At 43.2% G+C, this 16951-nt stretch overlaps 1 protein-coding gene across 1 annotated transcript in view; it reads right to left on the bottom strand.

Annotated features, from left to right (window-relative positions):
* The window catches only part of LOC110521800 (tyrosine-protein kinase JAK1), a 54359-nt gene that overhangs the window by 35421 nt on the left and 1987 nt on the right, over positions 1 to 16951 (bottom strand). The window contains exon 2 of the mRNA XM_036968783.2: positions 10732 to 10937. Within this exon, the coding sequence (XP_036824678.2) occupies positions 10732 to 10930 (199 nt within the window). The 5' untranslated portion in view covers positions 10931 to 10937. The remainder of the gene's footprint in view (positions 1 to 10731; positions 10938 to 16951) is intronic.

The following is a 16951-nucleotide window of genomic DNA, read 5'->3' as shown; positions in this document are numbered from 1 at the left end:
CTGAGCCTTGATGCACCGTTACTGCCTGGAGCATGGAGAATAGTCCATGTCTTGGGTGGCTGGAGTCTTTAGTAATTTTTCAGGTCTGGCATGTACGTCCTGGATGGCTGGGATCTCGACACCCAGTGATGCTCTGGGTAGTCCGCACCACCCTCTGTGGGGCCATCCGGTCGAGGGCGGTGCAGCTGCCATATCAGACAGTGAATAAACCAATCAGGATGCTCTCGATGGAGCATCTGTAAAAGTTCCTGAGGATCTGAGGGGCCATACCAAATCGTTTCGGCTTCCCGAGGAAGAAGAGGCACTGCCATGCCTTCTTCACGACTGTGCTGGTGTGAGAGGACCATGTTAAGTCCTCAATGATGTGGACACAGAGGAAGCGCTCAACCCTCTCCACTGTTGCCCCGACGATGTAGATGTGGATGGTGATTAAGATTAAATATTGCACTAAGCACGATTGTCAATAGTCTACTGTGGAGTCTCTAGACTATTGGTTCCAAATCTTTTTTGAACCCTGTCACACCTTGATGGGATTAAAATTCTGTGACACACCTAAAATGTATTGATTTCATTTACAAACCATACATTTTTTTGTGACAAAGTTTTTGTATAGATTTAAAAGGGTTTATTTGAAATATTTTCATAGTGTTGATAGTTCTTTACTCACAATGGTTAATTTGTGTGTACCCCTTTAAGAGCGTCCGGCGAATCTGTGCCAGAAAGAAGAAAATGCATCTCCGGTAAAATAGGTCTTTAGTTTTTAAAGGTTTTGTTTACAGACAACTGGTTTTCTGCATTGTAAAGGTGCAACCACAGACACAAAGCCATTCTCCATTTGTTTATATGGCAGAAGCTGTGCTATAGCTTAGCCCAGAGCCATATATTAAGAAATAAATAACTCTGGCTAAGCCTAATCATATTTGCATGTGCTAATGGTTTTCACAGACAAAATCAAATGATAGAAATGACTTTGCTCGTGATGTGTGCCCCTCAAATTATAAAAATATAACAACAGCCTTAGCTCACTGGACTTGAAACAACGATACAGATGTAGCCATGTGCAATTTAATGTATCATCTGACCGGCACTAGTGCTTCCAAGTCCAAATTCCATGTGTGTATTCCACATGTCACGCTTCTAAGTGAGTGTACAAGTTTCACAGCACACCTGAGAGTTCCTCAAGGCACACCGGTTGGGAACCACTACTCTATAGACTGTCATTAAATGGCAAGTGTAAACTAGGCTATGTAATAAAGTGACAGTAGTAATATGCCTATAACAATACAGAAGGAACTAATGTACAACCTACAGCAGGGTGTCCCCAACTGGCGGCCTGTGGCCCACATTTTTTACTAATTGTTGGTCACAAAAGACAGTTAAAAACACCAGCAAATCAGCTCCAAGGGATTTTAATTAGGGAAATCTGTTCCAATGTTTTCCCACGCATAATTAAGTTGTTAGGCCCGAGACAAAGTTGAGGGCTGGCAAACAGAGCCCATATATCCTCAACGCCGGCTTTCAAGGCATTATCACTTTTATACAACGGGGTTACCAACATATTCAAATAATGATATTTTCATTAAAAAAGGTTATTTTGATGAATTTATTCATACTATTTCATAGTAGTCCCGACACAAATCTAGGGTTGCTACCCAAGCCGGCTGGTCGTTCGTTCTATCGGTTCGGTTGTTCCGTATCTAAATGTTTGTTTTTGTTTGTTCTAAATGTTTTATTGCCATAATGGCTAGCAACATTCTTATCCCTTGCTTGCTAGCTAGCCAACTACGGCTAACTTTTGGTCACTTACAAACAAGCAAGATTTCTGTCTCTCACAGACCTGTAACTTCTTCTTTAAGAGGCTCCTCTGTCCTCCACTTGTTACCTGTATTAATGGCACCTGTTTGAACTTGTTATCAGTATAAAAGACACCTGGCCAAAACCTCAAACAGTCACACTCAAAACTCCACTATGGCCAAGACCAAAGAGCTGTCAAAGGACACCAGAAACAAAATTGTAGACCTGCACCAGGATGGGAAAACTGAATCTGCAATAGGTAAGCAGCTTGGTTTGAAGAAATCAACTGTGGGAGCAATTATTAGGAAATGGAAGACATACAAGTCCATTGATAATCTCCCTCGATCTGGGGCCCCACGCAAGATCTCACCCCGTGGGGTCAAAATGATCACAAGAACGGTGAGCAAAAATCTCAGAACCACACGGGGGGACCTAGTGAATGACCTGCAGAGAGCTGGGACCAAAGTAACAAAGCCTACCATCAGTAACACACTACGCCGCCAGGGACTCAAATCCTGCAGTGCCAGACGTGTCCCCCTGCTTAAGCCAGTACATGTACAGGCCCGTCTGAAGTTTGCTAGAGAGCATTTGGATGATCCAGAAGAAGATTGGGAGAATGTCATATGGTCAGATGAAACCAAAATATAACTTTTTGATTAAAAACTCAACTCGTCGTGTTTGGAGGACAAAGAATGCTGAGATGTATCCAAAGAACACCATACCTACTGTGAAGCATGGGGGTGGAAACATCATGCTTTGGGGCTGTTTTTCTGCAAAGGGACCAGGACGACTGATCCGTGTAAAGGAAAGAATGAATGGGGCCATGTATCGTGAGATTTTGAGTGAAAACCTCCTTCCATCAGCAAGGGCATTGAAGAAGAAACGTGGCTGGGTCTTTCTGCATGACAATGATCCCAAACACACCGCCCGGGCAACGAAGGAGTGGCTTTGTAAGAAGCATTTCAAGGTCCTGGAGTGGCCTAGCCAGTCTCCAGATCTCAACCCCATAGAAAATCTTTGGAGGGAGTTTAAAGTCTGTGTTGCCCAGCAACAGCCCCAAAACATCACTGCTCTAGAGGAGATCTGCATGGAGGAATGGGCCAAAATACCAGCAACAGTGTGTGAAAAACTTGTGAAGACTTACAGAAAACGTTTGACCTCTGCCATTGCCAACAAAGGGTATATAACAAAGTATTGAGATAAACTTTTGTTATTCACCAAATACTTATTTTCCAACATAATTTGCAAATAAATTCATTAAAAATCCTACAATGTGATTTTCTGGATTTTTTTTCTCATTTTGTCTGTCATAGTTGAAGTGTACCTATGATGAAAATTACAGGCCTCTCATCTTTTGAAGTGGGAGAACTTGCACAATTGGTGGCTGACTAAATACTTTTTTGCCCCACTGTATGTAAACTTCCGACTTCAACTGTATACAGTGCCTTGCGAAAGTATTCGGCCCCCTTGAACTTTGCGACCTTTTGCCACATTTCAGAATTCAAACATAAAGATATAAAACTGTATTTTTTTGTGAAGAATCAACAACAAGTGGGACACAATCATGAAGTGGAACGACATTTATTGGATATTTCAAACTTTTTTAACAAATCAAAAACTGAAAAATTGGGCGTGCAAAATTATTCAGCACCTTTACTTTCAGTGCAGCAAACTCTCTCTAGAAGTTCAGTGAGGATCTCTGAATGATCCAATGTTGACCTAAATGACTAATGATGATAAATACAATCCACCTGTGTGTAATCAAGTCTCCGTATAAATGCACCTGCACTGTGATAGTCTCAGAGGTCCGTTAAAAGCGCAGAGAGCATCATGAAGAACAAGGAACACACCAGGCAGGTCCGAGATACTGTTGTGAAGAAGTTTAAAGCCGGATTTGGGTACAAAAAGATTTCCCAAGCTTTAAACATCCCAAGGAGCACTGTGCAAGCGATAATATTGAAATGGAAGGAGTATCAGACCACTGCAAATCTACCAAGACCTGGCCGTCCCTCTAAACTTTCAGCTCATACAAGGAGAAGACTGATCAGAGATGCAGCCAAGAGGCCCATGATCACTCTGGATGAACTGCAGAGATCTACAGCTGAGGTGGGAGACTCTGTCCATAGGACAACAATCAGTCGTATATTGCACAAATCTGGCCTTTATGGAAGAGTGGCAAGAAGAAAGCCATTTCTTAAAGATATCCATAAAAAGTGTTGTTTAAAGTTTGCCACAAGCCACCTGGGAGACACACTAAACATGTGGAAGAAGGTGCTCTGGTCAGATGAAACCAAAATTTAACTTTTTGGCAACAATGCAAAACGTTATGTTTGGCGTAAAAGCAACACAGCTAATCACCCTGAACACACCATCCCCACTGTCAAACATGGTGGTGGCAGCATCATGGTTTGGGCCTGCTTTTCTTCAGCAGGAACAGGGAAGATAGTTAAAATTGATGGGAAGATGGATGGAGCCAAATACAGGACCATTCTGGAAGAAAACCTGATGGAGTCGGCAAAAGACCTGAGACTGGGACAGAGATTTGTCTTCCAACAAGACAATGATCCAAAACATAAAGCAAAATCTACAATGGAATGGTTCAAAAATAAACATATCCAGGTGTTAGAATGGCCAAGTCAAAGTCCAGACCTGAATCCAACCGAGAATCTGTGGAAAGAACTGAAAACTGCTGTTCAAATGCTCTCCATCCAACCTCACTGAGCTCGAGCTGTTTTGCAAGGAGGAATGTGAAAAAATTTCAGTCTCTCGATGTGCAAAACTGATAGAGACATACCCCAAGCGACTTACAGCTGTAATCGCAGCAAAAGGTGGCGCTACAAAGTATTAACTTAAGGGGGCTGAATAATTTTGCACGCCCAATTTTTCAGTTTTTGATTTGTTAAAAAAGTTTGAAATATCCAATAAATGTTGTTCCACTTCATGATTGTGTCCCACTTGTTGTTGATTCTTCACAAAAAAATACAGTTTTATATCTTTCTGTTTGAAGCCTGAAATGTGGCAAAAGGTCGCAAAGTTCAAGGGGGCCGAATACTTTCGCAAGGCACTGTATATACATAAAAGTTATGCCATTTAATTCACGATTTCAACTGGCTGAGAAACGCTGCCTGCCTGTCTGTCTTGTCCCGACACGTTCAATACTATGGGACAACTGAAGATCGAATTTCAATATTGAAACATTGTGGTAAATGTTGGAGAAACAGACAGCAAGGTTTATACAGATTTTTTTGTTATTTTTATTTCACCTTTATTTAACAAGGTAGGCTAGTTGAGAACAAGTTCTCATTTGCAACTGCAACCTGGCCAAGATAAAGCATAGCAATTTGACACATACAACAACACAGAGTTACATATGGAATAAACAAAACAGTCAATAATACAGTAGAACAAAATAAAAATAAAAAGTCTATATACAGTGAGTGCAAATGAGGTAAGATAAGGGATTTAAGGCAATAAATAGGCCATGGTGGCAAAGTAATTACAATATAGCAATTAAACACTGGAATGGTAGATGTACAGAAGATGAATGTGCAAGTAGAGATACCGGGGTGCAAAGGAGCAAGATAAATAAATAAATACAGTATGGGGATGAGGTAGGTAGATAGATGGGCTGTTTACAGATGGGCTATGTACAGGTGCAGTGATCTGTGAGCCGCTCTGACAGCTGGTGATTAAAGCTAGTGAGGGAGATATGAGTCTCCAGTTTCAGAGATTTTTGCAGTTCTTTCCAGTCATTGGCAGCAGAGAACTGGAAGGAAAGATGACCAAAGGAGGAATTGGCTTTGGGGGTGACTAGTGAGATATACCTGCTGGAGCGCGTGCTACGAGTGGGTGCTGCTATGGTGACCAGTGAGCTAAGATAAGGCAGGGCTTTACCTAGCAGAGACTTGTAGATAACCTGTAGCCAGTGGGTTTGGCGGCGAGTATGAAGCAAGGGCCAACCAACGAGAGCGTACAGGTTGCAATGGTGGGTAGAGTATGGGGCTTTGGTGACAAAACGGATGGCACTGTGATAGACTGCATCCAGTTTGTTGAGTAGAGTGTTGGAGGCTATTTTATTGATGACATCACCGAAGTCGAGGATCGGTAGGATGGTCAGTTTTACGAGAGTATGTTTGGCAGCATGAGTGAAGGATGCTTTGTTGCAATATAGGAAGCCAATTCTAGATTTAATTTTTGATTGGAGATGCTTAATGTGAGTCTGGAAGGAGAGTTTACAGTCTAACCAGACACCTAGGTATTTGTAATTGTCCACGTATTCTAAGTCAGAGCCATCCAGAGTAGTGATGCTGGACGGGCGAGCAGGTGCGGGCAGTGATCGGTTGAATAGCATGCATTTAGTTTTACGTTTAAGAGCAGTTGGAGCCCACGGAAGGAGAGTTGTATGGCATTGAAGCTCGTCTGGACGTTAGTTAATAACACAGTGTCCAAAAAGGGGCCAGAAGTATACAGAATGGTGTCGTCTGCGTAGAGGTGTATCAGAGAGCAGCAAGAGCAACATCATTGATGTATACAGAGAAGAGAGTCGCCACAAGGATTGAACCCTGTGGCACCCCCATAGAGACTGCCAGTCCGGACAACAGGTCCTATGATTTGACACACCGAATTCTATCAGAGAAGTAGTTGGTAAACCAGGCGAAGCAATCATTTGAGAAACCAAGGCTGTCGAGTCTGCCAATAAGAATGTGGTGATTGACAGAGTCGAAAGCCTTGGCCAGGTCGATGAATACGGCTGCACAGTAATGTTTCTTATCGATGGCGGTTATGATGTCGTTTAGGACCTTGAGCGTGGCTGAGGTGCACCCATGGCCAGCTCTGAAACCAGATTGCATAGCAGAGAAGGTACGGTTGGATTCGAAATTGACAGTAATCTGTTTGTTAACTTGGCTTTCGAAGACCTTAGAAAGACAGGGTAGGATAGATATAGGTCTGTAGCAGTTTGGGTCTAGAGTGTCACCCCCTTTGAAGAGGGGGATGACCGCGGCAGCATTCCAATCTTTGGGATTCTCAGACGATACGAAAGAGAGGTTGAACAGGCTAGTAATAGGGGTTGCAACAATTTTTGCAGATAATTTTAGAAAGAGAGGGTCCCGATTGTCTAGCCTGGCTGATTTGTAGGGGTCCAGATTTTGCAGCTCTTTCAGGACATCAGCTATCTGGATTTGGGTAAAGGAGAAATGGTTGGGGCTTTGGCAGTTTGCCGTAGAGGGTGCTGGGCAGTTGACCGGGGTAGGGGTGGAAAGCATGGCCAGCCGTAGAGAAATACTTATTGAAATTCTCAATTATCGTGGATTTATCGGTGGTAACAGTGTTTCCTAGCCTCAGAGCAGTGGGCAGCTGGGAGGAGGTGCTCTTATTCTCCATGGACTTTACAGTGTCCCAGAACTTTTTGGAGTTAGTACTACAGGATGCAAATTTCTGTTTGAAAAAGCTAGCCTTTGCTTTCCTAACTGCCTGTGTATATTTGTTCCTAACTTCCCTGAAAAGTTGCATATCACAGAGGCTAAATCTCTGCTGTTGAAAACGAAATGTTAGTCTAAAAGAAATGTGAGAATGTCTAGATGCTTTTTATAGTGGAGATCAAGTTTATAAATTGCTGGGCTGATGAGACAGTGGATTGCACAGTCCGATGGAACAGAGTAAATAGGCATTTTAACATCACAGAATTAGCCAGTGGTAACTGCGGTTTTAACCAATCAGCATTCAGGATTAGACCCACCCACAGATGAGCCTTTATGTTTGTTTTGAACTATAAATGGAACATAATATGACACGGGAAAAGTATAGGGCCATGACACTTCCTCTTTTCTGGGCTCTTTTGTTTTGATGTGAGGGACATAATGTGCATTAAACTACCTACCACTGACCACACAAGACAGAAAGGTCCTGCACAGACACAGACACAGAATACTTTGGATTGGACTATAAACAGATCATACATTTGTGTTGGCAGCTGCTTTGTTTGTTTAGCCTATAACTGGTGAGTATTTGCATATGGTAGCTGTGGAGTTGAACTCCTCCAGAGTCTTGTTGTTGTCTGTATGTTGTCTGTAGGCTTCCTTTCTCTGCTCGCTCTGCAGTACTGGGAAGAAAAGTGTTGGCTTCACACAAGGACGAAATTCCAGAACACGTCCCGCCCTGAACCAACCCTAACCAGCCACCATCTTGTATTGGAGTCAGTATGTGGCTGAAAGGAACAGCCGGATGGATGAAACCACACTTCTCTTACCCTCTCTTCTCCTCTCCCTTTCTAGCACCGATCACGCTGACAGATGTTGTGGAGTATTTCAGCCAGTATCAGAACAAAGGTATAAATACAGGCCTAGAATTTGTTTGTCAAAGATGGAGACTACCAAACCAGCATCTTTAGAGCTGTAGGAAAACAGGTGCTGGGTGGGTGTTAGTATCTTTTCTCATGCAGGATAGCCTAGTAGCTAGGCTACATTGGCTTTGTCTGTATTGTGTGCCTGCTATCTGGCAAGGGAGGAGTATACAGTATTTACTGTAAGTATTATGTCATGTTTTGTCATCAAATCAGGTAGAGTATATGTGGAAGTCAGCAGAGAAGCATAAATGCAGCTACTGTAACAGCCTGCTAATATAGTTAAAACAAAGCCATTTGGCATCAGTAAGAGGGTCGTTCCACCCACCCCAAAACAAGAGGATTACCACACAAAATCATGAAATCATTTCTGTAATCACAAACAAATAAAATTAGCATTTCTGAAACATTATTTTGTTTAAATATAATTTGATCTCTGATCATTTAAGCTAATTGATTGCACCCAAATTGGTCATTTTCATTTATAGGATTCATATAGCCTAATTGTCAATAAATATAGTACTAGGGTGGCCGATATTGCGATAGCATCGTCTGTCGACGATGATGGACAGCCATCGTTGATGGTGACGACATCGTGATGTGACAGATGCGCCACGCTGTAAACAAGCAGGGCAGCAGCAGGGTGACACACAAGTGGCATTCCGAGTAATAGCCTAGTCCTATTTGCTATAGCCTATTTCAATAAACATGTTATATAGCCTACATAAAATAAGAGAGGAATCTAGGCCAGAGAGCGGAGAATTCCACCAAGCAGTAACTATTTTGTATTTAGCGTTTTTTTTTTAAATAACGCAGCCTATATTCCTTTCTTTCTCCATTCGATAGACTATGAAAGCTGCACTTAGCTTCTACCCAGGCCTTCAACAATCGAGTCTTTGTCATGATTTGTCCGGTTAAATTAGATTTTGCGCTATGGCCAAACTGCAGGTTTTTTTGCAGAGTAAAAAATATATATATATATATTTTGGCGGAGTGGCCAATGGGGGTGATAGCATCCTATATCACAATTTTTTAGGACAATGTTTGACAGCAATTGGATACCACGAAATTGGGGAGAAAAAGGGGTAAAATTTGTTTTTTTAAATATATATATAGTACCTCCCCAATTTCGTGGTATCCAATTGTTGTAGTAGCTACTATCTTGTCTCATCGCTACAACTCCCGTACGGGCTCGGGAGAGACGAAGGTTGCAAGTCATGCGTCCTCCGATACACAACCCAACACAGCACGCATCCAACCCGGAAGCCAGCCGCACCAATGCGCCGGAGGAAACACCGTGCACCTGGCCACCTTGGCTAGCGCACACTGCGCCCAGCCCGCCACAGGATTCGCTGGTGCGCGATGAGACAAGGACACCCCTACCGACCAAGCCCTCCCTAACCCGGGCGACGCTAGGCCAATTGTGCGGCGCCCCACGGACCTCCCGGTCGCGGCCGGTTACGACAGAGCCTGGGCGCGAACCCAGGGACTCTGATGGCACAGCTGGCGCTGCAGTACAGCGCCCTTAACCACCACCCGGGAGGCCCCCTAGACCGTAATTCTAAATGAGTAAGACATGAGGAATCCAATAAAATCTAAATTGTCATCCTATGTAATGTATATTTCCTGTGAATTTTGTGATTATTTTGTTCCTCTGTTCATAGAAATTAGCCATTGAAGTCACTCTTATCTGTTTCTAACTACAGAAACAATTTCTGAAACATCTGAGATGGTGAGTGTCACGGCTTAGTGAAATGACAAGGTTCCTCATTTTAGGATTTAGAGTTTATCTTATTTATTAAACTAGGCAAGTCAGTTAAGAACAAATTATTTTTTACAATGACTCCCAATCACAGCCAGATGTAATGCAGCCTGGATTCGAACCAGGAACTGCAGTGATGCCTCTTGCGCTGAGATACACTGCCTTAGACCGCTGCGCCATATATACACACAGTACATGTTGAGCATTGAGATAAAGATCATCCACTGACAAAACACACGTAGGCAATAAAACAAAGCTTCACAAGTAATACATACATCTTTGTAAAAATTTCCAATGCCATGTTGTATAGGCCAAGCCTACTGTATGATGTAAATGAGCAGCACACACAATGAAATGAAACATCTATTACAAAGCCATTTCTTCCTTAGTTACTTACCATTTCTCCTTCTGGTCTCCTAGCTAAGAGTAAACTCATGTGACGGCCTATTCACAGTGGCAACAGTGGACCTCTCTGTTGGCGGACAGGCTCCATCAGGATGGTTCACCACATTTATCCCCAATTAGTTGTAAATGACCATATTTAAGATATATAACTTCTGAATCTTCCTGAAAACTTCCCGCAAATCCAATCGTACAAATAGACCCTGTTTCATGCCCTGGCATGCAGACACTCACACACGGGTGCCTACAGGCACACCCACCCACACACAGGTGCCTACAGGCACACCCACCCACACACGGGTGCCTACAGGCACACCCACGAACACATACAGGGATGGACGCAGTTAGGCGTGCAACACACACTTGCAGTCATGCCATACAATACACACACACACACACACACGCTCTGGGCGGGAGGTGAGACATTACTTACAGCATATTGTGGCGGCCTCAACACACAGTTCCTCAGCGGTGAAGCTGTCTTTGAGGAATCCCAGCTGCGGCATATCTGGCAGGTAAAAATGGATCTCCAGACCCCTCATGGGCACAGTGACGGGGCCCTCGGCTCTCCTCGACCTCCTCATCTTCCCACACAGTTGCCTACCCAGCTCCATTACCCCCGGACTTGGCATCCAGACTCTGAAGGTAGAGGCAGAGGGATGGAGATGTCAATACATCAAAGGCAAAACAGCGGGAGTGTGTATGTGTGTCGGGGGTGGGTAACGTATTGATCCAGAGGTGAGCTCACTGTAGCAGTGGTACGGAGTCCAGCATACCCTGATGACTCACGTTGGCTACCCACAACACACACCTACTCAGGCAATGTAATTCACGACACACACACACCTACTGAGATGATCTCACCAAAGCAAACACAAACCTCCTCTGGAGGGAGGTGAGGTAGTTCTCCCTCTGCGTGCAGATCATCCCATTAGTTCTCCCAGCAGCGTTTCCCCTTCCTCTACAGCGGCGCAGGTGGCATCCCTAGTGGCTAGGACAGTTTGTTTCATAACACCCCTAATCAGCCTATCGCCAATGGCGACAGAGCTCTGATCTACTGATTGCTGCTGGGATCAGCAGGATCACACACACGTAGGCCTACATGAATCACACACGCACACTGTCAGGGCCAAAGTGTCCTCAGGTCCTGCTGAAGTCTTATCAGCCTGTGAGAACCCCGCTCCACACACACGGTGTATTCATTAGTCTACAGTGCTGAGAAACGGTTAACAGTGCAGCAACAGCGGAAAAAAATACCTGCAGTTCATCTGCAACCGATACCTGCAGTTCATCAAGGATGGCTGAAGACGGCACAATAGTTGCTGGGCAAAGTGCTAACGCCAAAGGCTACGTTAGACAATACACATTCTGTATTTTATAATCCACATTCTGTACTGTATTTTAAAGGCACGTGGCCTTCAAACGCTTGTCATGGGGTCATCCTTCACATCCAAACAATGTAGACCAAGGGACGACATTCTGCATCAGCCACAACTGAACTACTGTACGTTACACTGGCAACAAAAAAAAGACACCTCAGAGGTAGGCTAGGCTACATTCTATTACTGTACTATCCTTCAACACATGATGAAAGTTTGGATGAGTCAGATGACTGTGTTTTCCCTAGGATTTTTTTCAGCAGCGGTAGCAAAGTCAGCCGGCGTGGCCAACGGCGCCAAAGGTTTTAGAGGCCCTCCTCTTTGGCCACCGAGGCAACAGTTTGCAGTTTTAAAGCTGCTTTCCTGCAATTCTACACAAAGTGCCATGAGGCTGAGAGAAGATTTGCCATGGCTTATGTTGTGTTCTTATGCTATCTGAGTGACTCAAACATTGTAACACAATCAATAGTGAGCCAACATGTTGTTTTCAGCACTTTTTGTTCCTCGTCTCTCTGCAGCAGACATAGTAAGCGATATGTTTGAAAGATCAAATATCGAATCGCAATACATATAGAATTGAGAAAAATTGCAATACGTATCGCATTGGTACCTAAGTATCGTGATAATATGGTATGGTGAGTTCCCTGGCAGATCCCAGGCCTGCTACCTCACTCTCCAACCAAGGTGCATGAAGGGAGGAGCAAACTGAAGTGAAGAGGAAATTCAGAAACTCTTGGGAGGGCATCAATAAAGAAGCATTTGATCAACTTCCACTGCCCTCCAAGAGTTGCTGAATTTGCTCTTCACGGGGATCAGTCTGGAGTGGACGGTTTTTCATGGCCGGTGATTTCAATGCAGGGAAAGTGAAATCCGTTTTACCTCATTTTTACAAGCATTTCATCTGTGTAACTCGAGGCAACAAAATTCTAGATCACTTTACTCCACACATACAAGGCTCTCCCTCACACTCCATTTGGCAAATCTGGCCATAACTCTATCCTCCTGATTTCTGCTTACAAGCAAAAACTCAAAAACAGGATGTACCAGTGACATGCTCAATACGAAAGCACAGATAGAACATTGAGACTGATATTTCATATGTATAAATGTGAAGAAACGCCAAGCGCATGCCACTCACTACCCAATATGGTAGTGAGAGGAAGCTCAGTGGCCGTAAATGGATGGATTTTGTCCGAAACTGCACATTTTCTCATCAATGAAACATTTGATCTCAATACAATATTTTGGTTCCCCAAACAAGAATCGAACAGAGTGTATTAAGTTGTGTGGACTTTACCCTTTGCCATTGTTTTTTAAAAATTGCGTTGTTAAGGAGTGCAAAGGCAAATTTAGCTATTACACACTCGCATTTCACAGAGTAGGTGTTCCCTAACGGACATATGCAAATGCAGGCTGGAACGGGCAAATAGGATCTCGCTAGCTCGTGCTGGTCTCTTCCCTCCTCCTTGCTTGTTCTGCCCACTATAACTAATTTGTTCACATTGGAAACGACAGGCTGTGGTCTATCTTGGTTTAGTTATAAAAAATCTTTGACGGAAGTGGACAAACGAAGCGGGTGCTTCGCTAGCCCAGACTGGAATATGTTCTCGGATTCACCCGATAACATTTGAGGAGTTTACCACATCAAATAAAAATACATGTTATGTGCTGAATACAACAGGTGTAGACTTTACTGTGAAATGCTTACTTATGAGGTGTCCCTCTTTATTTGAAAAACATTTTTTACCCCTTTTTCTCCCCAACTTCCTGATATCCAATTGGTAGTTACAGTCTTGTCCCATCGCTGCAACTCGGACTCGGGTGAGGCGAAAGTCGTGAGCTATGCGTCCTCCAAAACACAACCCTGCCAAGCTGTACTGCTTCTTGGCACACTGCCCGCTTAACCCTGAAGCCAGCCACACCAATGTGTCGGAGGAAACATCGTAGAGCTGGCGACCGAAGTCAGCGTGCATGCGCCTGGCCGCCACAAGGAGTCGCTAGAACGCGATGGGACAAGGATATCCCAGCCGGCCAAACCCTCCCCTAATCCGGACTAATTGTGCGCCGCCTCATGTGTCTCCTGGTTGTGGCCGGCTGCGACACAGCCCAGCAGCTAACCCGGATCTGTAGTGACGCCTCTAGCACTGCGATGCAGTGCCTTAGACCGCTGAGCCATTCGGGAGGCCAGGTGTCCTTCTTTGCAAAGCATTGAAAAACCTCCCTGATAGTTGTGGTTGAATTTGTGTTTGAAATTCACTGCTCGACTGAGGGACCTTACAGATAATTGTATGTGTAGGGTACAAAGATGACATAGTCAATTAAAAATCATGTTAAACACTTATTGTACACAGAGCGAGTCCATGCAATGTATTATGTGACTTGTTAAGCCGAGTTTTACTCTTGAACTTATTTAGGCTTGCCATAACAAAGGGGTTGAATACATTTTGACTCAAGACATTTCAGCTTTTAATGTTGAATTAATTTGTAAACATTTCTAAAAACACAATTCCACTTTGACAATATCGGGTATTGTGTGTTGGCTAGTGACAAAATCTCAGGCTACAACACAACAAAATGTGGAAAAGGTCAAGCGCAAGTACGACGTCATCCCCACAGTGACAGTACGTACAGTGTCTTCATAAAGTATTCATACCCCTCAACGTATCCCACAATTTGCTGTGTTACAGACTGAAAAAAAATTCTACCCCATCTACACACAATACCCCGTAATGACAAAGTGAAAACATGTTCTTAGAAATGTCTGCAAATTTATTGCAAGTAAAATACTATCTCATTTACATAAGTTTTCAAACCCCATTGTTATGACACTCCAAATGGAGCTCAGGTGCATCCAATTTTCTTTGATCATCCTTGATTGGAGTCCACCTGTGGCTAATTCAATTATTTGGACATGATTTAGAAAGAATCTGTGTATATAAGGTCCCACAGTTGACAGTGAATTTCAGAGCAGAAACAATACCATGAAGTCCAAGGAACTATCCAAAGATCTCCAAGATAGAATTGTGATGAGGCATATACTGTATCTGGCGAAGGGTATACAACTATTTCTAGAGTGTTGAAAGTTTCCAAGAGCTTAGAGCTGGCAGTCCGACCAAATTGAGCAACCGGACAAGAAGGACCTTGGTCCGAGAGGTGACCAAGAACTCAATGGGCGGCTAGTAGCCAAGTGATTAGAGCGTTGGGCCAGTAACTGAAAGGTTGCTGGATCGTGGATGTTCGATTAAGGCAGCCCCTCGCACCTCTCTGATTCAGAGGGGTTGGGGTAAATGCGAAAGACACATTTCATTTGAATCTCCCTTTCCCAATGACCACTCTGACAGAACTATAGAGTTTATTGGCTGAAATGGGAGAACCTACCAGAAGGACAACAGTCTCTACAGCACTTCACCAATCTGGGCTTTATGGGAGAGTGACCAAACGGAAGCCACTCCTGACAAAAAAGCACATGGCAGCACGCCTGGAGTTTGCAAAAAAGGCATGTGAAAGGCAAAAGAAGGCAAAAGATTGTGGTCTGATGACACATACATTTAACTTCGGCCTGAATGCAAAGTGTTATGTCTGTAGAAAGACACGTCATGACCTGTCTAACACCATCCCTACCGTGAAGCATAGTGGTAGCAGCATCATGCTGTGGGGATGCTTTTCAGCAGCAGGGACCAATGAATGGAGGCAAATACAGGCAAATCCTTGATGAGAACCTGCTTCAGAGTGCAAATGACTTAAGACTGGGGGCAAAGATTTACGTTCCAACAGGACATTGACCCCAAGCATACAGCCAAACCAACGCTGGTATTATTCAGAACAAGAATGTGAAAGTCCTTGAGTGACCCACACTTGAATCCCATTGAAAATCTATGGAAAGACTTGAAGATTGCTGGTCACCGCCGCTCCCCAACTAACTTAACAGAGCATGAGAAAATCTGGAAGGAAGAATGGGAGAAAATCCCCATGTACTTGTCCTCTTGCTCAGTTGGGCACCGGGGCCTCCCACCCCTTCTATTCTGGTTAGAGACAATTTGTGCATTTCTGTGAAGGTGTACAGTAGTACACAGCGTTGTAAGAGATCTTCAGTTTCTTGGCAATTTCTCGCATGTAATAGCCTTCATTTCTCAAAACAGGAATAGGCTGATGAGTTTCAGAAGAAAGTCCTTTGTTTCTGGCCATTTTGAGCCTGTAATCGAACCCACAAATACTAATGCTCCAGATACTCAACTAGTCTAAAGAAGGACAGTTTTATTGCTTCTTTAATCAGGACAACAGTTTTCAGCTGTGCTTACATTATTGCAGGTTTTTCTAATGATCAATTAGCCTTTTAAAATGAAAAATGTAAATTTAATAACTACCTACATATACATATTACCTCAACTAACCGGTACCCCCACACATTGACTCTGTACCGGTACCCCCTGTTTTTACTGCTGTTATTGTTATTTTACTGCTGCTCTTTAATTATTTGTTACTTTTATTTCTTATTTTTTTAAGGTATTTTTTCTTAAAACTGCATTGTTGATTAAGGGCTTGTAAGTAAGCATCTCACTGTTGTATTCGGCGCCTGTGACAAATACAATTTGATTTGATTTAGACAGCGGTACTCCTCAGGCTTGGGAGGTATCCAGATTGTCATAATGACCTTGTGCCATACCCAGATATTCTGTAATACCTGCACTGAACACCAGGGGCACTGTTTTCAAACCTCACTGATACTATGTAATCTGGAGGTTAGCAATGCTAACAAGTACATGTAAAATCTCTTAGAGAATGCTAACTAAATTCTAACAAGCTAATTCTATAGTGTCTGACCTAAACTATACAAGTAAATAAGTAACTCAAAAATACTACTCACAGTTTGCTGCATACCCAAAACAAATATTAGCCAACTAGGCTCTTGATCCAGGAGGGAACTCTGCTGTTACCAAGCGAATGCTTGATTTTGGAAGAAGCTAATCACAGCTACATAGCTAACTAACTACGAAATTAACAAACCAAATGCACAACTTGTCCGTTCTCAAAAGGCTCTGGTCTCTCATCGTTGTGTGCTTGTAAACAAACACCATGTGACTGGGTACTACCGGTAAGCTTAATAATGAAAAAATATGTGACAGGTGAAATCAAGAATGTGATCTTCTTTATCTCCTAACATATTACACAAGTTGACTGCAGGTATTTACTTAAAAAGTAGCTTCAAATGTATTTAAAAACTTCAAAAAGAGAGTTTCCTAATTTTACATTTGCTAAATTGCAATTTGTGGGACA

Source organism: Oncorhynchus mykiss, chromosome 4 (assembly GCF_057628025.1).
Source record: "Oncorhynchus mykiss isolate SJ-2025 chromosome 4, ASM5762802v1, whole genome shotgun sequence".
NCBI lineage: Eukaryota > Metazoa > Chordata > Actinopteri > Salmoniformes > Salmonidae > Oncorhynchus > Oncorhynchus mykiss.
The sequence above is the reverse complement of the archived record's forward strand: the minus strand, read 5'-3'. Positions and strand labels throughout refer to the sequence as shown.